This window comes from Athene cunicularia, assembly GCF_003259725.1.
Source record: "Athene cunicularia isolate RWA chromosome 2 unlocalized genomic scaffold, athCun1 chr2_part1, whole genome shotgun sequence".
Taxonomy (NCBI): domain Eukaryota; kingdom Metazoa; phylum Chordata; class Aves; order Strigiformes; family Strigidae; genus Athene; species Athene cunicularia.
In genome coordinates, this window is record NW_020799095.1 from 63,531,366 (window position 1) to 63,553,413 (window position 22,048).

General features: G+C 40.1%; 1 protein-coding gene across 1 annotated transcript in view; it reads right to left on the reverse strand.

Moving 5' to 3' along the window:
* The window catches only part of GMDS (GDP-mannose 4,6-dehydratase), a gene marked incomplete at its 5' end in the record, with an annotated part of 359,819 nt that overhangs the window by 51,985 nt on the left and 285,786 nt on the right, over positions 1–22,048 (reverse strand). The window contains one exon of the mRNA XM_026841380.1: positions 20,802–20,898. Within this exon, the coding sequence (XP_026697181.1) occupies positions 20,802–20,898 (97 nt within the window). The remainder of the gene's footprint in view (positions 1–20,801; positions 20,899–22,048) is intronic.

Consider the following 22,048-nt stretch of genomic DNA (forward strand, 5'->3'; position numbering starts at 1 on the left):
CTTAGCTAACTAATGAGTTAGGGCTATCCGCTGTTTTTGGCTGAAGAGCGGTTGCTTAGTTAAATATAGCAGTTATTCTGGCAGTGCAGAGATGAACACCTCATGAAATGAATTAGTGACATTCCTATGGTTTGATTTCTCATGATCTGTAAAATTTTAAAACTGATCCTAATTCCCAGATCTTAGTTTTTGTGCCAGATTCACCAGACAGGAAAATATTAATCTGCTGGGATTTTTCAAGGAATTTTCTACATCTAGGGATGCTGAGAATATGTTCCTCCAGAATCAAATAATAGCTATACTGCTCTCTTCCTTGCCCTCAAAACCACTTTTTAACCTCTGCAAGTCTACAGTGCCTCTACCACTCAGTCTCCAATGGCTTTTGAAGGAGCGGAGGCAAAGCAATTCCAGCTCTTTCCATTAACACACCCATGCACAAACCCTATTTCTCTCTGCTCTTTTCTCTCTTGAGACCAAGAACAACCTTCCCTTTTTGCTAGTTCTTCTTGGTGCTCAATTCAGCACTGGAAAAACATTGTCTCTGCAGAATAGGAGCACTGCAGAATAACACTGAGACTCCAAGCAAGTTCTGCTTGGGACTTTGTGTCACTACTTTGACTGTTACTTCCCTGGGCTCGCCTTGCCCCAGGGAGAAATCAGAATATGCAGCGGGAGGGTGCAGATCAGCATGCATCTCTACAGGTCAGGACTTCAGTCAAATACTCTTAGGACATGAAGGACAAGGTGGATGCAATAGCGTATACTGGATAACTGAGGGACAGACTGAGGTCCCATTTCTGTGCTCAGAACCCACTTCAGAAAGTATGAAAAGCAAGTGTCTTAAGTGTCTATAGCTGTGGCAGTCTCTATCATCCCATGGCTACTTTGGATCCCAATACCCTAGTCTGATTCCCCTGCATCATACAAAAAGGAAAAAAAAAAAAAAGTAATAAATATGGAAGAAATTGATGTCTAAATCTTGCAAGGAGAGAACATCCAATACAACCAAGTGACAGTATAACATTTGTGGAACTGGGAGGAGGTATGAAGTGTTTAATGACAAGGTTCATGAAGCTGGCTCAGCCTGTGGATATTTTCCAGGAAGAGAAGCTCCGAATGGACTGTGTCAACAAAATGATCCCAAATCCTTATGCTTGCTTTTAAAACTGCACTGAAAAATAAGTCAGAGAAGGTGCAGTAATTAATACCAGCTAAAGATCCTCAGATCTCTTCAAAACTTGATTGTACCTTGCTTAGTTATACATAAGGTGATACTTATATGCTGCTGTCCATATAATACTGAGAATTGGTACAGAGTGGTAGTCAGGCTGACTTTTGAGTCACACATGCCCATCTGAAAATAATACAAAAAAACTAGTGAAAGGTTAATCCTGATAACAACATTTTGCCTCCTCAAGGCAGACATGATGTTATAAATGTAAAATTTCCAAGTTTTGTGGGGCGTGGGGGATTCCTTAAAACTGACGCATCCCTTCCCTTGGGCATTGTCAAATCTCAAAATGAACTGGGAAGCCAACACTACTCTTCCTACACTAGACAGACTCAAAAGAGAGAAGATTCTGCTGGAAACATCTATGTTAAGCTCTGCCAAGAAAGTGAGTTTTCTCAACAAGAAATGACACTATTTGCTTTGTCCCACACGAGTAAACAAATTATTAATTTGATTATTTCACATTTTGGACATGGATCCAATCACAGCTTTGATAATGCACTTTGGAGCTCTTAGCTTGAGGAGCCCCATGAAATGCATAATAAAATACTCAGGAACCCATCGAGGGAATTCATTACAAAAAATACCTGGAGCAAAGATTATAATCTATTTCCCCTCTACAGAGTCAATAAGACCAAAGACTGCCCACTTGATTGTGCCCCTTTCCTCAGGCTGAGTCAGAGATGCAAGTTAAAGTTACTTGCTTGACAGAAAACACAGGAAGAAAGAAAAAAAAAGCCTGAATTTGCAGTCTGGATGGGTCATGCCTGGTGGCAGATGTGGTGGGCTGGTGGTACATGGCATTTCTTAGTGTCTGGCTTTGCATGTGTCGAGGCTAAGAGCCTGGAGTCTGGACCTCTTTTTGAACAAGCCAAATTATGCTTAACCACATAGCCACACTGCCCCATCTGTGACCTCTTCTCCTAGATCTGGAAGGACCCACCCTCTCAGTGAAAGACAGTTAATTGCATCTCCATGATAATTTAGCCCAAAGACTGCTAGTAAGTAGAGGCTATCAATTGTGTTGAAGTATGACTGCTGCTTTTTGTGTTCCAGATTACTATCCACCAAGGATTTCCTAATGCTGTTGGACTCTAGCCCATATATGCAAAGACAATCTGAAGTGTTAAATGAGATGCTTGAATTGAATTGTAGCTCTTGCTATGTCCAATGCAGATTATTTCCACTGAGGAAACCACCTCCTTTCTTAATTGCAGGGAGGTGTTTTACTTGCTCATTTTACGGCCAATGTTTGCATCGCACACAGAGATAGCTGTGAACTCACAAATGTAAAGTAAGAATTTAAAAGTTTCCAAGGTTGCAAAGAGCGCAATAACCTAATAAAATCCTGTTTAAGAAGCCAAGCATAATGTACGTTATGTTACACCGATCCTAGATCAAGAGTTTAGGACTGAATACACAGAGAACTTCAAAGTCACAAAAAGTTTCTTAAGTTGAAAATCTTGCTGAAGCAATAATAGTTATTTTGCTTTCCCATTTTTATTTTTGAGAAATATTATCCCTTTCACCTCAAAATGCAAGCAAGTTGGACACTGAAAAGCTTAAATCAATTTACCTCTGAAAGTGTACAGTGCTCTTCTGCTTGTCTGCACAGATGTCATATTTCTTCGGACCAAGGTCAGAATAGTTACTGAATATATGCATGATTTTGTACTTGTACTATTCTGTGTGGCCTATGTAGAATGTGTTATTCTCAGCTCATAGCACCCCCAAATAAAGCACCAGCATTTTATCTGAAGGAAACTGAATAACACAATCAACAGGAAACACCACTTAGTTGCCACCTTAGTCACTGCTGAAGACAGTCATGCTTGGGCAAGGTTACTTGAAGTAAATATACTGCTTTCCTTTATCATGTCAACAATGCCCGTCAGTCAGTATTAGCTGATCTGGAAAACCAAGGTCACTTCTGACACGTTGATATTATGAACTTTTGGATAGGGTGAGACGGGTGAAATAAAATACTTGTTTTTCAAAGGATGAAAATTTACAGCTAAAGTAAGCCTTCATTCAGTGCCTCTGTCTTTCCACTGATCCTGGCTGTGGGGGAGTATTTATACCACAACCCTGCTGAACTGCAGACCTTTTCATAGTGCTCCAGCTTTGTTGGCAAACATTTCAACCCTAAGGGCCAAGACACCAGCCACCCCTTCCTTCCTCTGTGAGTAACCCTGGAGGGGATGCCTCACTCACAAATTCCACCCTGAAGCCGGACTCAGGATCCCAGGGATCTGTCTGCAGCTCTGAGGTCCAGTGTCCCTCTAAGCCTCTACTCTAATATTTGGATGATTACTGTCAGCTATTAATGTGGGACTGAGTTTGTGAGTGAATTAAGCATGGTATCACTTGCCTTTTTGCTTCAAAGTTGACTTTGTCTGGTCACAGTAAGTAAGTGAAAGCACCTGAATGGCAATGGAGCTATAGCAATCTTGCAGTTGCACAGAAGGGGAAAGTTTTATAAACTCATTCTTTAAACCAACACTTCACAGCAGCTGTACAGTGATACCCATAAGCCTTCTAATTGCAGCATTTCATCAGAAAAAAAGCAGAGAGAAAGAGGCAAAGGTTTACAAACTGACAGGACAGGACAGTGTGTGTATGTGGGAGGGGTTCTTCAAATTACCTTAACAAAAGAAAAGACATTGTGACCACAATTCCCTTTCTTACCTGCCCTAGAGGTGGGATTCCCATTCCCTCCCTTTGCAGTCACCCCACTGAAAACCCTCACTGAGGGGTATAAAGCATTTTGTTGAGAACACTCACTCTCCAGGCAGTGGGATCCCTTTTGTGAAAATACACTATGCAAATAAAACCTGGGCTCCATTGAAGGCTGTGGCCAGGATTTCAGCCCCCACCTGGCTGTGATCATTTCCATACTTTACCTCTTTGGCCACTGTATGCTGCAAGGTAGTCTACAACAGGCACCAGCACCACAGAACATTAAAATCAATTTCACCTCAAGAAACAGTGGCTCCATTTGTAGTGTATGTCAAGTGCTAAGAGGTTTATTTCACAGCCCACAACTTATAACCATGTCAATTCAACATATTTTCCTAAGAGGATGTACACCATTTCTGAGGCTACCTTCTCGTTTCCCGATAACAATAGTTCACAAGGTTCTCATTTCACCGACCTTTCAGAGCAGCACCTTGGCAAAAGATTACAAGCAGGAAGCGTAAATAATGGGATGTACTTAATTCAAAGATGCCAAAGATGCCAAATACCCTTGTAGCCAGGTTATAACTCATAGAATCATCAAACATTCCCTAGATCTGCTCTGCTACAACACAGATATCAATTAGTTATTTTTGAGCATAACACCAAGGAAAGCAGGCAGGAAAAATCAGTAATAACAACTAAGATATATTCACCACTCACAATTATCTGTTGTTATTTATCTTTTCTACTGCTGAAGCTGTTGCTGCTTAGCATCTTTTTTTTTAGTGTTCTACTCATTAGCCAATCCCCATAAACAGAGGTATTTATTTTTAATAGTGCTCCCTATTAAAATTCCCTTATAAAATTCTACAGTTTTCTACACTAACAGTCCCTAGCGCTTTGTTTTAAAGAAGTGTGAGGATAGTGCTCTGGGCAATTACTCAATAGTATTGGAGTATGAGAGTTGTTAACCCATGGCTCTGAATGAGCAAAACTATAAATATACCCTAATACATTATTTAATTAAAAGAATAGTAAACTTCCAAACATCTGTGCTTCTTTAGATAACCTTCTGCAAATACACCCAGACAGGAACTTCAGAGATGGGTAATGGAAAGACATATCAGAAGTAAAGAACCAAGGAGAAATAGTCACATTGTTGGTGATTCTGGCAGGGGAAAAAAGTTTACTTCAATAAAAAGCAGAAGATTTTGTTTTTCTTTCTATGTAGTAAACAGCAGATTTGTATAGGTGCTTTCAGCTTACTCTGAAGCTGTGTGAAATACCTTGTCAAACAAATCTGAGAAAGTACCAATTTGGCTGTGAAGTTCTGTCATTTTCTGTTTTGTAATCTTGTCCGTGGCTAAGCATAAGAAACTATACAAGATACAGACTTTGTAGCTCTTAAGAGAGTGTAAGAAACACTTTCCAAAAGGCACTGGCTGAGTTCTCGTGTACCCTTTTTTCCTTCTTTTATGACTCCTCAGCAACTCAACTGGTTGCAGACTGCTCTGTAGAGCTGTCCCTCCAGCTGGTGTTTGCCTCATGACAGAGTTGCACATGGATTACAACTCCCAGCAGTCACCGACCACTGTTTAAATGGGATTTAAACAGAGAAGAAAGAGAGAAAGCACATGTATGAGCACGGCACATGCATCTCATCAAGAATGAACATCAAATCAAGTTCTGTTTCACTTCCTTACCAATATCTGGGGAAAAAAAAAAAAAAAAGATCAAAAAGTTGGACTCTCTTCCCTTCTTTTGCCTTCCAGGCATGTGCTTTTTTGCTTTTATTTTGGGTAAGGACAACCTGGGATTCTTTGGGATCTTTTTAAAAGGCTCCTCCTAGAATCAAACCTAAAGTTCTGTTTCTGCAAGAAAGATTGAGAAGACACTTGGCATGTTCTGCTAGCTGGGCTAGCTGGGCCGCAAAAGCAGAGAGCAGTAGTAGGTGCTGGGGAGTAATGGCAGTGGGGAATTTGTGTTCTGGGGCAAGAGCTTTATACTTCTTTTTGAAAAAAAAAAAGCATTAAGTAAAAGAAGCATTTTACCTCTGAAGAGATGTAACTGAGTACAAATGCAATGTCTAAAAGCATTTGAAAAGGCAGAACTGAGTGATAACAGACAGTTGTGGAAAAGAGGAAGGAAAATCCTGGGATGATTAATGATGGTATAGGAAGATGAGTGATTAGATGATCACAGTACAGAGAGTTAAGTGGAAGGCTAGGGAGTATAACAAATATAAAGACAATGTATCTCAATAGAGAGGTATAGTCACCCTGTGCACAAGCACATGATGAGAAGAAACAGGACAGGAGATAAGCCTCTGTCCTGCAAAAATACTGTACAATCACCACGAGACATGTGCCATTAGTAGAATTAAGCTGATACCTGAGCCTTTGCTCAAGTAGTTTAATAATAATAAACTTTGCTTGAAAAGCCCATTTTAATGTAGAAGAAAGTGCAAATGCAGATGAGTTCTGAAAGTCTCTACACAAAACTTTCTGACTCGTTAGCAACTGAAAGTGTATATAACTTACTCAAGGGGACACAGCAAATCAGTGACACTAAACCCTCTGATCCCTAACCCTGATTTTTCTGTTTTTAGTAGAAAAAACTGCAGGATAGGTCTATTTGGATCTGTTAGATACTAACTGCATCTTTTTTAAAGAAGAAAAAGGCAGGTGCCATAAAATCCATATAAGGGCTGGATGAAACCATATTTACCTCCTACAATGTTTTAGTAATTTTGAATATAAAACGCATCTTTTTAAAGTATGCCACCAGTAATGGTTGTGAAGATACCTTCACAACTGCTGAAAATATGCACTGGCTTGAAATTTATAGTAACACAGTTACCAGTATAACATTTGTATGATATAGCCAACAAATCATTACATCATAACATTTTTTCTGCATGAAGATTAAATTTGTAAAATTGGCTAATGAGCTGATAGTGGAGACCACAGCTATGTGCCAGATATTCTCATTTTCTTTGGATCTTCCTTTAACTGCAGGCACGAGAGCTTTATACTTAAAAAATGTGTCAGTACAGTTTACAGTTGCAGTCCCTTAATTTTAAACTCTAGTGCAAAGAAGGGCCTAGAATTTCAGAACAGGCTTCCACTGATCCATCAGAGTGTGAGGTACTAATAAAAATACTGTAAAACTATTAAAGGTGGTATCCAAGGGGTTTCCAGCAAGAGGATGAGCTTGGGTCTCACAGCACTGCAAAGCTGTCTTGTTACCCAGTCAGTGAACTAGGGTGGGTAGACTTGCTTCAGCTTTTGAATGAAGGTGGAAATCTGCATTTATGGGTCAAAATCTTAACAGATGTAATAAAGAGGTTCCCACATATGTTTTTCTAAAATCTCAGCAAATATGTAATGGTGGTTATTACAATTCATGACTAAAAAAAATCTCTGCCATCATCGAGGATCTTTCTGCTCTAGCTGTGCTGCAAACCAGGACCAAAAGAAGTTTTCCTGCACAAAATGTTCGTAATCCGAGGCCATGCTGCACATTATTGAACTAGCTAACAACATGAAGCCATACTGCTACTGTGACAAACACAGGGGTTTGTATGAGCTAATTTACCCTGCTGCTGCTGCACCCAAGCGTTTCATAGCCTCGTCACTATATTGTTTCCTTTACTCAATATAACTCATTAGGTCAAGTTGCATGCACATGCCTTCAGCACACGAAATGGAGCACAAATAAATAGAGATACAGGGCAGCGTGAGGCGACAACAACCAACAACAGTAGTCATCAGGATGGGCAAGAAGTCATAGCACATAATTAGTATAGTGATTTCTGGGGGCAACAAAAGAGTTTGCAGAAGGGATATGGAGGTACAAAAAGAGGAATCTGTTTGCTTTCTTTGCAGCAAGTGATCAATGGGATGCTTTGTAGTAGGGGCAAAAAAGAAGCAACAAACCAGAATGTTTGTAAGCTCCCCCTCCCCAAAGCATCACCTTATTAGGCAAAATAAAAATGAATTTGGGGGATAAGAGCAAACCAAAGCAAAACAATATTTGGAACATGAGCAAATGATTTTGTCAGCACACCTGGAACTTAGTTTTGGAGGGAGCCGTCTCTCTATCTATGCCTAAGGCCATGTGAATATGAAAGGCTACTTACCAACATGATATTCAATGTGATCATTTTAGTTCAGGTCCACATGAGGTCTGTCAGGCTCAAGACCCCACGTATTCTTTTCTTTGAAGAAGCCTAAACTTGCAGCTGAAACGCACTTGATTTGACACAAAAGCAACACAGGAAAAAGCTATCAAAAAAGTATATTAGTTCTTTTCACAGTGCTAGGCTTAACTGTAGAAGTGTTTCTGGAAATGTTTAATAGAACAAAAGTATATGAAAAAAGAAAAAAGAAAAACCTGCAGGAACAGCTGATGTAATTTTTTTTTTTTTTAAATAATCATTTTTATATTGCCTAAATCCCTAAAGTCAGTGTCTGGACTCTGTCTGGAAGCTTCCCAAAAATCACTGCTTGTCAACACCCTTTCCACAGAAATGAGTCTGTTTACCTCCACCAGTGAGTGCATTGTCAAGTCATCTCTTCACATTTGCATTACAGTTTAATTTGGTATCCTTACAGAAAGGTCTAACTCTCCCTTTCCTTATCCAAGAATCTCTCTAATGTCTAAAGCCTTTGTTAAAATAATTTATATCAACAGAATGCCTTTCTTCAAAGTGCATTTTTACAGAGATAACTGTAAATGTTTATATGGCACTTATTATGAGAATGTAAAAATTTTGCCAGTTGATAGCAATGAATGAAAGGGAAATTAAAAAAATTCTAACTTGATATTCATTCATTTTGAATCCTGATCCAAAAGGAACATTTTCCTGTAGAGGAACTTGATATAAAGTTCCTCTGCCTCAACAATTTACTCACACCTTTTGGGAGACAGACACAGGTGTGATACATCTGCTGGAGTGTGCCAATCTCCTGAACTGTCTTTGACAGGTTAGACAGGATCCCTGAGAAAGCTCTCACATCACCCAGTGTTTGAGGGCGTTCTCAATATATTATGTCTTGTGAAGTTTCGCTCATTGGCAACTGCATACAGTGTCAAGCTGAGTCCTCGGCAGTTAAAAAAGACACTGGAAGACCTGAGGGACAACCCAACTTCTTCAGACTTTACAGAAAAAAAGTAGTCAGTAACAAGGGAGAACTTGATACACAAACCGAGGATGCATTCACATCTAATGCATTTAGATCTTTCTGTAGCAGTCACTGTCATTCATTGGTGTGTGGATAATGAATTATTGATTACATTCCTCTGACCATTGTGTATATCCATTCAGCAGACCCTTTCCTCTTACCACCATAAATGGGACAATTCTTGGCAGTCCCAGACAAAAGCAAGAGTGACTCCAGCCATGCTGTCACATTTCTAAAGGGTTCCTCCCAGCTCAGAGTCCTGGTAAGTCATACCCAGATACATGAATGGCACCTGTCTGTGTTGTCCCAGTGCTGTAGCTAGACCCGCCAGTCAGTTGTCTGTATGGCAATGTACAAAATGCCCATTTGATGAACTCTGGCTGATCCTCATAAAGAACACGGCAAGTACATCAACTGCCATGTACCTGTGCACATGGATGGTTTCTACCAGAAGTTTCCCCCCAGCAACCGTGGCCCTGACACCTGCTTCCTCTGAAAGCAAATCACTAGCTGAAGGAGCTGCAGGATGTAGATATTTGCATCCAGGGAATTTGCAGTCATAGCAAGCTATGCTATCAAGGGTATCAAAGATAATTTTTCCATGCATTAGTCTGGAGTAGGAAATCCTTCACAAATCCATATTTAAGAACTTAATTAAGTCAATCATGTCTTTTTTTTTTTTTTTTTTACTCCATCCAGCAGTTAAGCTAAAGTAGAACTAATTGTGGTTGCTAATACTAGAAGGCAAAAATAAGAATACTTCTTGTGAGCTTTCCAGCACAGAAACTGCCTGTCATCCATCACCAGCTCCCTTTGGCTGTTCTTCAAGTGCACATACGTCTTCACTGTTGTGAATCTCTACTGTTGTGAATAATGCACCTTCCCATGTTTCTGTTTTTACTCCCATGTCCACCTTGTCCTTGCATTCATTATGCCACACGGTTATTGAATTATTATAGATGTGGGTGGCTTACCTTTAGGGCTAGTCAGATTCTAATTATGCCAACTTTTTGTTTACAGTGCCTGAGCTGCCTGACTCTTTTGAGATCCACTTCATCAGTCAAGATTAATTTTGGTCTTTATTTTAAGCCTAGAAGTCATCCAGAAGGCATTTAGCAAATATGTGGAATACAGAGATAATACTGATAAGCACACTGGGAAGGAGACAGAGGAAGAAAGGTCAGGAAAAACACCTAAATACTACCTTGGATGCTCATCTGCAAGCCCTTTCAGCCAACTGTGTGCAGGATAAAAGACTGTGGTAGCCTTATAGGATTAGCACTACAGAAGAATTGTTTAGAGTGAGGAGCAAATGTCACAACATGTGATCTGTGGTGACACTTCAGTATAAGAAGAGGCCCCAGTAGACCTTGTTTCATAGCTATGAAAACTGCACAGAGCAAACTTGGCCCTATCACTCACCTGAGCTCTTCCTAAAACCTCACATTTCCTCTGTTTCCAATTTCACCTTCATAACCCACTTTTTAATCTCCCCCAACACATGGAAACAGAGACTAGGATCAAGAGGAAAATACTGCCAAAGATTAGAGGTTTGGAAATTTATAAGTATTATCTAAGGGAAAACTATAGCGGGAGCCAATTGCTTTAGTCAGAAGTCTTTGTTATTGTAAAGAAGCTTTAATATATATTTTTGCTATCTAAATCAGAAGGTGGAAGTGTGGCATTTATGGGTCAAATAGAAGAAAAAAATAAAAACAAAAGCAATTCAACTCCTAGCCACTCAATCAGGAAATTTGTAAAACTAAGGTCTGCAAAGCACTAACTTGGTAACAGCTGTAGTGAATTATAAACATGAACTTGTCACAGATTACTGTAAAAAAACAGGCAGGCGTCCTATTTTAAAACACACTTTTTTGTTTTCATTATTGTTAATCCATCTTTCCCCTTACAGCTATTCAATACAAAGCATGACTGCGAAGTAGTACGAGTTCAGCAATCTGGAAGAAGGAAAAAAAAAAGTGTGTTTTCAAAAATTACAGAAGAGTCTTCCAAAAAGAAAATCTGATTTAAAAACTCATTTCTGTTCAGCAGTCAAGTGGTCTGTTTTGAATTTCAATGGCTATCTGTAGCACTGAGGTTTCTGTGTCATTGCACAGAAAAAGCTGACGAGGAATGGTGCTGTCTTACTCCATTCCTAACCACAACCCAGTAGATAAAGTCTGAAGTCACAAGTCAGCTGAGAGCTCTACCAAGACTATTAAAATGTACTGGCAAAGCTGGAAGGAAGAAATTTAAATGAGGCCAGGTTAGATGTTTCAAAGGGATGTGACTGATCCTGTTTTATGTTATGCCAGACAATGCTAATAGTTTAAACACTAGCTCTGTCAAGTGAGAAATAGATGTATTATCGTCTGTGAATTATTAAAATTGACTTTACCTACTCACCTTTAGTCTTTTCTGGCTGAAAGGAAAAAAAAATCAAGAAAAAAAAGAAGTCTTGCAAGGGAGGCATTCACTCTTAATCTATTACTAATGTCTTCTTGAATCCTGTTAATATTTTTCATATTGTCTGCTTTGGTGAGCTCAGACGCTATATGTGAGGAATGAGCAAAAATTCCAGCTGATCCTAGGCATAAAGCTCTTTAATGTTTAAGTCTCCCCTGCCCTGCAGATAATTACTGTCTCCTCTTTCACCCATCCAGCTGGGACATCAGACAATTTGGGGAGCCTCCAAGATGGGCATGAAGATCCATTTCCTGGTTCATGACAAATACTGTAGATGTTTATGCCACAGAGATAATTTTGTGGGGTTTTATTCAGCAACAAAAAAAACCTTTAAAAAATTGTTTAGATCTTCAAGGCTCAATTTCCCCTTCAACTCAACCATACAAGCTCTCCTTGAACACTAGGCGAGTATTAAGGTTACTAAAAAATAGTTAACAATATAAAATGTTTTAAGTTCTGATAAGGTCAGAATAATTGCTATAGGTTTTTAGTGGAACACAAAGATGAGACGAGAAGATATGGAAGGTGGTAAAGCACTCATCAGCATCATCATCACAGGGTAGCAACAATAACAAAAGTCCCACCTCTTCATGCCTCCATCATGAAGTTGTTAATTTACAAATGATGATTCTAAAGGTGATAGAGGGGAAAGGTGAAGGTTTGTTTATTTTGTAAACAACCACTTCCAAAGCTCCACTTCCTTTCAACCATTTGCCCCTTTGAGAGAAACTGTAAATGGTGAAGGACAGAGATACCAGTCTGACCCAAAACTCCTTATGGATATTTTGAGGGAGACAGAAGACCTCTAGGATCAATCTAAAAGAAAACCTGACTACCGCAGAAAAGTACCCTCCTGCCCCCCAAATTAGGCTTTCCTTAGAAAACCTGAAAAGCCAATTTTGTTCTCTTTTTTTTTTTTTTTTTTTTTTTTTCCATAAGTACAGTTAAAACATTACACATTTTCTAGGGGAATAAACTTCAAATAGCTAAAGAAATAAAGCAAAAAAGTGAAAGAAACTTACTATCATTTTTTGACTGTCAAACACTTGAAAAATATGAAATGAAAGCTTTTGGAGATAAACCCTGAAACCCTCCTGCTTCCTCAGAACTGGCTACCTCTTTATGCATTTCTCCTCACTTTGTCCATATGGCCCTTTCACACTGCCCTGGGGTGTCCCTCAGAGCAACCACTGCACTCACTCCGATAACGTCTTCAGCAGTACCACAGTAACGCTGATACATATTTTGCAGGTGGCATAGGATTTTGAGAGTCAGTGGCTTGAATTAGCACCTTTCAAGGAGGAAAAATATTAGGTGCCATGGTATACCCAGGCTTGAGACAACTATGCCCCCAGCAAACCACTGACTGAGAGACTTCATGATGAAAAGGCTGATGTCAAGGCATCTGCTGACCAAAACTCAGCAGAAGCTGCTTTTAACAATACTAAAACCATCTCATGGCTTCTCAGATGAACACTCTGTGGCTGTCATCTTCCTTTGTGCACCCACTCACCCATAAAATAAAATACAAACAGCTGAAGGCAGGCAAGCTTTTATGAAGGCTCGAGGAATTAGACAGGACTCTAGCCCTTAATTCCAGATTTGCTGAAGGAAACACCACCTCTGTCTCATATCCTCTGTATTCAAAAGCCATTTTTATTTTCATATAAATCATGTCATCTACAGTTCTGTGCTGCCATTCTAAAACTATTGCAAGAGTTGAGTTGGCACAGCACTCTTAAAAGAAAAGGTTACAACGTGGTGGGAAACAGTCAAAATGTGAATAGTATTGTTAACATATTTCTTGACTTTTAAAATCCCATTGTAAAATAAAATAAACAGCTTCTGAAAGGGAGACAGATCTTCAGACATTCTCTCACTTTTGAGTGTGAACCAGCAATCAGGTCCATAAGTGACCTCAACCACCTCTGACACCAAGGTCTTTAGAAAGCCCTGGTGGGAACAGTTTTGTGCCGAGCCACTCTGCCAGTATTCCAGTCTCACTGGGCCCTCCAAAATCTGGTCTGAACAACAGTTCATCTCTTTTGAACGTCTGATCTCATGTAGGAAATGGGGAATAGGCTGTAGGTGGTGGAGACCTTTAGCAGGAGGGAGTACTTGGCAGTTGTGACAAATGTGTCTTTGGTGCTGCCTGAGTCTGGAATTCTGTCATGGTTTTTGCCTGCTCCAGGCTTTCTCCTTTCAGATGCTTTGCCTTTTTCATCACATCTGCTGGAGCACAGGGAGTGTTTGGATGGGACAGGCATAGGACAGCAGTGATAAGAAAACAAGGGAAGGTCCAAATGAGGGTGAGACAACAGACAGAGATAACAAGGGGGAGGAGGAGGCCAAATGGCAAGCCAAGAGAAAGGGGAGGCAACGGCATAAAAGGTGAGATAAAGAGAGACTCTGTGCATGAATAAACATGAATAAGTGAAGAGGTGGTGGTAAGACCCCCCACTGCCAGGAAAGCAAGAAAATAATTACGGGCAGGAAACATCACTGCAGGAACAGTTGAATAAAACTACAAACTGCATGAACTTGATCTAATCCCTTCTTGCCTGCAAATCCACCTTAAGACAACCTGGCTAAAGAAAGTCTTGAGCTATCTCAGCATCTCTGCTCCCAAGTACTGTGCTCAGGTATGATGGGGCAGGCAAACAAGGAGAATCAGCTGGCACCTCCTGAGTTCCCACAAACTTCTGGGCTGGCCATCTCAGTTCCCATCACAGATTAATTGCTTCGCTTCGTATTAAGATGCAGCAATGCACGTAAGCACACTCTTAGCTCCGAGTATGGAAACTGTCCCTATTAACTATTCATGCCCTTGAAGTGAAGAACTTGCTTGGATGCTTGACTGAATCAAGGCCTAATTAAGGAGGCAAATAGACTTCTATCCTCATTCACCTCTCCCTCAGCCTTAATCCTCTAGTCACCTAGGTTTAATTTAAAAATCTGTTTTCAGGAGTTGAGCCTGGATCTGTCACATCCAAGATTGCCACTAATTGCTATGTGTCAACAGCATTTAGAAAAATGAGCAATGAATTAAAACCACCAACCCTTCTGTCTGGATGACAGCTTTATCTTTACACACTAGCTTTTCAATGGGGTTGCAATCTCTTTTACCCACCTAGAGTGGAAAATTGCATTACCCAAAGTCAGTCCGAGATTTCTTCAGCTAGGCTGAACTTTTCTGAAGAAAAACTACTCATCTTGTAAATGAACATATGGTGCAACACCCAGGGTGCAAAAGCACTCCAACTCAGACCCCAGGAGGTAAGGACACCCTCTTCCTCTGGCTAGTCTTGTCAGATAGTTGTGGTATAAGGGGATCAGAAAGTAGACTCAGAGAGAGGCTGATGTTCTCAGGAAGATCAATGGTGACGTGAAGGTCACAGATGACACATGGCTGGTTTCAAAACATCAGGAATGACAGCAGGGAAAGAGGTGGTGAAGGAGGAAGGGGAACAGAGCCAGCTGTAGAAGTTGCCAGAGAAATATTTTGTTGGAGGCACAGCAGAGGAGGAGCAGGATGACGCAAAGAGAAGCAAACGAGTAAAGCACAGCACATGAGGACTGCAAACAGTGGTGTCCAGAGGGATTCCTTTACTGGATGTGCCTGTCTAATACTGATGTAATGAGCTAGTTATGAAGCAAAAAGTCAGAAATGTGTGTGGGAGTGTTGGAGGGGCACATATTAGGTATCTGTTCCCATAAGAAAGGAGGTAAGCTAGGGCTCCTGCTAAGAGGCTGTTAAGAGGATTAAACAAGATGTAGAGCAAGACTGAACATGAGCCTGATGAATCTTTTCAGGTTTGGTGACATATTGAGAGGAAAATCGGATAGCAAAAATAATCTTCCTATCATCTGAGGAACAACTAAGATGAACAAAATCACAGGGTGAAATAAAAAAGTATAAAGCTACCTGTGGAGGAACAGTTGTGTCTACGAGGAATGGCAGCAGAGAACGCCATCAGGCTGTTCTCCTAACTTTGCTGTCGCCTCATGATCTCACTCAAGTAGCGTAATCAATCTGCTTTGCCGTACATGTGTTTCAGAAGCAGAAATGCAGTGATGATATTTTTTTAAAAACCTTTTTCACATGCTTGTTGAGAAAACATTTAAAATATGTTAAGTGCTCAGTGTCTTACAGATGCACTACAGAGACAAATTACTACTAATCATTATTTTACCTGGCTAAATTTAAGATGTATGTTTTCAGAGCTACCTCAGAAATGTCTGATATGTAAGGTCTTAACTAAAACAAACAAACAAAAATCTACTGCAGGTTTTATTAGCAGGAGGGACAAATAAAAGGAAGAGGGTGGTAAAACAATGCAGAGATAATCAGTTTGAAGTAAGGAAAGATATAAACATTTTGACCATCTGCTGACACAGCAGCAAAGTCAGCTGGGAGTAGAATTAAGGACAACAGAAGTAATAATTTACCAAGGCAGTAGTTTTCAGACGTTAAACGTACATTTTCAGAACAAGGATTAAAAAAAAACAGATAAGAGAAGACTGTCACAATTATGACAACTTCCAACTTCTTTACCTGGCTGCTAGTGAGGAAAATAGACAGGAAAATGATTTGAAGATTATTCTTCCTTGAATGCTCCCATTTCATTTTCATGAGTATTAATACAGGCCACATATTGACAATGATGAGCAAAAAGATCCTTGAGGAAGGGAAGCACGTGTTTCCTTGTGCAGACATCTGAACAGTTTACAGTCACAGGCGGTTCTGAACTTAAGAGTAGGAAATGAAGCTTGTATGAAAACTAAAGTGGAAGTGTGGAGCATTTAGGGTTTTGTGATCACGGTTTCATTATACTCTAAATGCTCTTTAGGGCAGGAACATTTAGAGGAGTTCAGAAATGTTTTTGACTTTAAGAAAGCTGACTTTGGGAGAATGTGATATGCCCAAAGGAATTTTTACTGGAATCCTATGAAACATAGGAAACATAGAGCTGAATTTTTAAAAAAACATCTGAAGAGACTGAAATTTAAAGCCATCCTGCTTAATTCCAAGGAGGCAAAAGGGCAACTGAGGCCAAATGCAGTTACGTAAAAATGTAAAGTTTGGTGTAAGCAACACATAGAAGACTTGGGAAATTTCTTATGTATTTATACATGTAGATATTTAGATACAACAAACAATCCTTTGAAAAGTAAACAACCTGGTAAGGAGGGATGCAGAACTTCTTAGGAGTTAGAAACAACAAAGAAATAATTACAGGAGGATGAAGTATCTTTTGACACCACCATGAATTTTTTCGCCTAACCATTTCATGGAGTTTCATCTGTATCAGTGCTAGAAAGGACTGAGAGAAAAAACGTGTAATTGCTTAAGGCATATAACAAAAGGAAGAAGTTATCAAGTTAGCATGGCCTTTTTTTCTTTGAAGAAGAATAATAAGAGGCCAGATGACTGCTTAAATATTAGCATCACATTGTGACAGAGTTTCCAGGGCTTGCTTAAAGGAAGGAAATTTACACTGATGTATGTACATCCTCAGAGTAACATCCATGCCAGCCCATAACAAATGTGATGCACGAATACAACCTGCAAGTTCCTATCCTAGGCAAGCTATAGGACAATTGCAGAAACAGGTGGAAGGGGGAAGAATTCCCTGTAACGCAGAGAATTAGATTCAGAGAAAAACCATCTACATATAATTGAAAGGTTTCTCTTTTTTTCCCTTTTAGAAAGTAACATAAACTCCTAATGAGAGATATATACATATTAAGTTCTGTGATGACACGATGGACCAGTGAGATCTGGAGTTAATCTTCTTTATTGCAGAAAAGGGCAATGAAATGAAGCAAACTCCTATAGAACTGTTAGCTTAATATCTGCCATGCAAAAATAAGAGGCAATTTTACTCAAACACCTTAATGGTCATAATTTGATCAGCAGAAGTTGTGCAATACTTGGAGGGAAATTTCTGCATATATATTAACAGTAATATCTTGCTGAAAGATAAGAAAATTAAAGACAGGCCTTAATTCTCTAAAAATTACCCAACTTCAGGGGTTGAGAGACCTGATGTATCCAACATCCTGTGCTGCAGGGCTGCTTGTTTCCAACTGACTGCGGTGGCTCACTGAATTTTGGTTTTAACTTTTAAAAGAAATTTAAAATTAATTTGAACATTTTTTGTGAATACCAAATAGATTATTTAAATCCAAGTATAGACTAATTTGCCTGCCTATAATATGAACATTCTGATTGTAACAAAAGTAGTTGGATTAATTTCTGAAGTATCTACATTTTTACAGGTGAGTAAACTGTAGTGGAAACTTGTTTTTACATGCCTAGGGCAGCAAATGAGTATAAAATATAACCTTAGCAGCCATGTGCTAAAAAAGCCTGCAAAATGCATGAAAGCATCTTTCATAGTGTATCAAGTTCAGTATGAAAAGCAAACTTGTGATGAAGCTCCTCTGAAAACTCCTGATTTTAAAAAAGGCAGAATTAATAATTTTTCTCCAATCCTTGCAGCAGGTTAGAGTCTCCAAATACAACTAAAAAGGGTCAGAAAAGATACTGATAGGAATTCAATATAAGCTGAAAGAAATTATACTGATAGGTTTTTTTCTTGGCAAGATGCAAGGAGGGAAGGAGCGAGACAGGCGTTAGAAGCATTAAGCAGAAACAATTCCCAAGGACAGTAAATATCAGGGGGCCCCAAAGCAGTCAAAAGCAGAATGAAGAGATTTAGAGTCAAGGCATTCAAAGGGTCTACTTAGTTTGACCAGAAGACAGTCTCACATTTCAAGGTTTCTTCTTCAGTACAGCTAAGCTTTTCAATGGGAGGCCTTGACCCCAGGGATCACTAACTGAAGAAAACAAGTGTGTTTTCAAATGAATGTATTGGCACTGTCAGAACTGACTGTACACAAGATTAAATTATATTTATTTTCACTTTCCAGAATACCATGTTAAATTTTAGAGAGACAGACACAGAGAAATGTTTCCAAATAAGACATGAAAATCTGAGCATCAGATTTTCTGTGTCAGACAGGATTCAACAGCAGAATTCCTGTTAACTGATCTGGCTAAGCTTCCTTCCAAAATGTCAACCTGATGCTTTCTTGCCTTCAGCAGTCTTGGTGAGGGTGGCGGGAAGGGACACGTGTTGTCAGTCCATTTCAGTTCTCTCATTGCTTTTCCTCACTTTGTCACAATGGATTGGATTTTGGTCTGGCATTTTGGGATGTGTTTCCCTGACTGAAACAAACAGAAGTTTGCCTGCCTTTGATAAGGAATGGAAATTTAAAAAAAAAAAAATAAATTAAAAAGTGAAAGTGATTCTGGATATCCATCCTGAGATGGTCTAAAAAGGAAACTGATTGCTGGAAGTGGATGCCACATCCCTTCACAAAGGAGTTTGCTCACAAATCATCTGCATATTCTCTACTATAAAGGTACTTCAAACCCCATTTTGTGATTCTACCTTCCTTGTGCTTGAGCAGCTTCACAGAGTCTCCTTGGGTTCCACAGGAACCAAACAGGGACTGTGTTAAACACCAGGCAAGATGGGGGCAGTGGAAGAGAGAGAGGGAGCCCAAGGCAAGGTGGCTCAGATAATTTCAGATAAACACCAGATGTCTACCTGAGTTTGCACACAGTGCTATTTCAAGGTCAGTTCCACTCTGTATTTGAATACATCCTTATACTCACGTATGGACTCGCTAGCAATTGCACGAGCATTTCTGAGGGACCTGTGCTTACGCACTGTCCCAAAATGGACAAGAGTATAGTGAGCTGAATTTAAAATAAAGAAATTGTGTTACCAAGAGGAGATCGATAAGGACAGAGAGGAGACCCTGGACACCACTATTCCAGTAGAAAATGTCTGAGGACATGAATAAGGGGGAACAACACCAAGGGCTTCAGAACAGCTACATATTACACACTAATTTTGAGGGGTGAATATGTACTTGTTAGTAAGAGGTATGACAAAGCAGGAAAGTGGGTCTCACAAAGCACAGACCTGTTGGGTCAAGTGACCTTTTCCTGTTTGGCAAGTCCTTTTGTCTCTGTGTCCTCCTTATCATCCTGACACCTTACCAAAGCACTGAATGATGGACAGCTCTTAATGACTTCCTAGTGTTTGATTCTGATACGCAGGCCCAGCCCTATTTTGCATAACATGAAAGTCTCTATTTCCCTCTGAATTTCCACTTTAGAACCCACGTCCACTTCCACACACATAGCTCCCCACTCCCACCCTGCAATCTGTGTCAAGACAAACGTGCTGTCATCACACCTTGCTTGAATCAGGTAGCTGAAGCCAGCACTTCTCAACAGACAGACTGACAGCTGATGCTGCATCAGCAGCTGGTGGGGCTCATCTTACCCTCTCTTGGAGACAACATCCTCTCCTGGGCACACCCACTCCCACATCGCACAACTGGGGCTATTGTTACCTGTGTCCAGAAACCAGGCTTTGTCCTGTGCCATTTCTGTGTGTTGCCACCATCCTGCCTGCTTGGAAATATTGTTGGGGTTTTTTTCCCTCTCCTAGCATGCTCATTAGACAACTTGAGCACAGGGGTTAGTCACTTGGTCCTGCTGGTTGAGCACCCCCAGCAGACTTCACTGAGGCATTCCTGGGAGTAAAGAGGTGTTCTGCAAATCAACATTTACTGAGTGGGACTCTGCAAAACATCCAAGAAAACAAAGTGCACATGCATTTCTAAAATGGGCATTTTGTGGTACCCATAGTTACAAAGATCTAAGCTGAACAGGGGATACTCATTGGATGGAGTTGAAACACTGTCAGGAAGACACAGAAGGAGGTACTTTAAAAATCAAGCTTATTAGTGCCCACCTTCCTCTGCTTTCCCTTCTTGCAGCTGGAGGAATGACCGCATGCCCATTCAAGACCAGAAGGTTGTTTTGTTTCCCATAAGCTGATGTTTCACCCCCCTAAGCATCCCCTCTCCCATTCACTGAAGCAGAGTAGCATCTCTGTGACACAGCAAACCTGCTCCTCCCGGGCAGTGCTGCCTGCCTGCCTCCCTGCTTGCTTGCTCGCTTGCTCGCTTGCTTGCATGTTCCCAGGTAGCTGGCTGTGAGGGGGACAACAAGCAGGCTAATTTAGAGCTCTAAAAGCTGGCAGCAGGAGCACAATTAAGCATTTCTCACAGACTGCTGGCCAAATGCAGCAATTTATTGGCTGAGTGATTGGATTATTCATTTGCAAAGCTAAGAGAGGGCATTTTCTTACCACTTCAGTTGGCCTGTAGTACTTGTGATTGACTGTCACATGAATCTTGCCAGTCTCTTTGCATCGTCCTACTTCATTTTCATTCTTCCCTTCCCACCTGTAAAGAAGATAAACATTTAATCAACCTATAATTACTTTAGTGCTCTGATCTTACCAACATTTGGCCTGCTTTCATTTACTTGAGGCTGGTGTCAATTCCCCCTGCAGGACAGTATAAACTCATTAGCTATAGGAACAAAGGCAGAGCTTAGACTTGAGTGGAGCAACAATGGCTTTTGAAGTCTCTTTGTTTTGGTTTTGATTCAGTAGTAGGTCTAAAATACAGGACTTCCAAATTAAACACATAATGGTAGGGGAAAATAAAACATCCTGATTTCAGAATATTTTATGTATCTGCAAATAAATATGACAGTGAGGTTTTAAATTTGTGGATAGATTCAAAATTGTTTTCTTAAAATATTTTTAATACTTCTATTTTGGCCATACTTTCAGGAACTCTTTAATCTATTAATTTTATGGACGTGAAGCTCTGTTTGAATAGCATTAAGCTGCATAATTTAATTTGTGCTTAACTAGGAAAACCAAAACAAAAACAGTTCTTGAGTTTTCAGTCCTAGCTCGACAGTGGCACTTCACATACATGTACTGTAAACAGTACTTACTACCTATGAGCTGAAAGCCAGCTACTTTGTCCAAATTAGTTTCATATGTGTTGAACAGCCTGCAATTTGCTGTAATTTATGTGAGCTGGTTGCGCTGTGAACCATTTTGTTAGCAACTGTCCTAGTCTAAAATTTCGGGAGGAGCAGAAGAGGAAGAGTGCGGTGGGTGACTGGCTCTGCCTTTGGAGAGGCCAGCCTGCAGCCTGGAAGCCTGAGGACAATGCTCCCTCTCAAAACAATGTAGGAACGTACATTGGTGCATCAAACCTAATCCATTGAATGCACAAAATCTAGAGTTATGATTGAAACGCTATCCTCTTTTTGCCTCTAAATATGTATTGTGAGTCTCTGAATCAGCTTGGCATACAAGTGTAGTGATGAAATTATTTACTTTTTTTGTGTGTAAGTAAAATCTTTGTAATTTAAATCAAGCACTGTGATTTGGACTATTTAGCCTAAGTCCCCAGCAATGAAAATAAAGCGCCCCTTACCTCCCACTTACTAGTTGTACTGCCAGCTCTTGAGATTTTGTCACAGATTTGATTTCTCCTTGCTCCCTGCTCCCCCCGCCCCCAACCCCCCCCC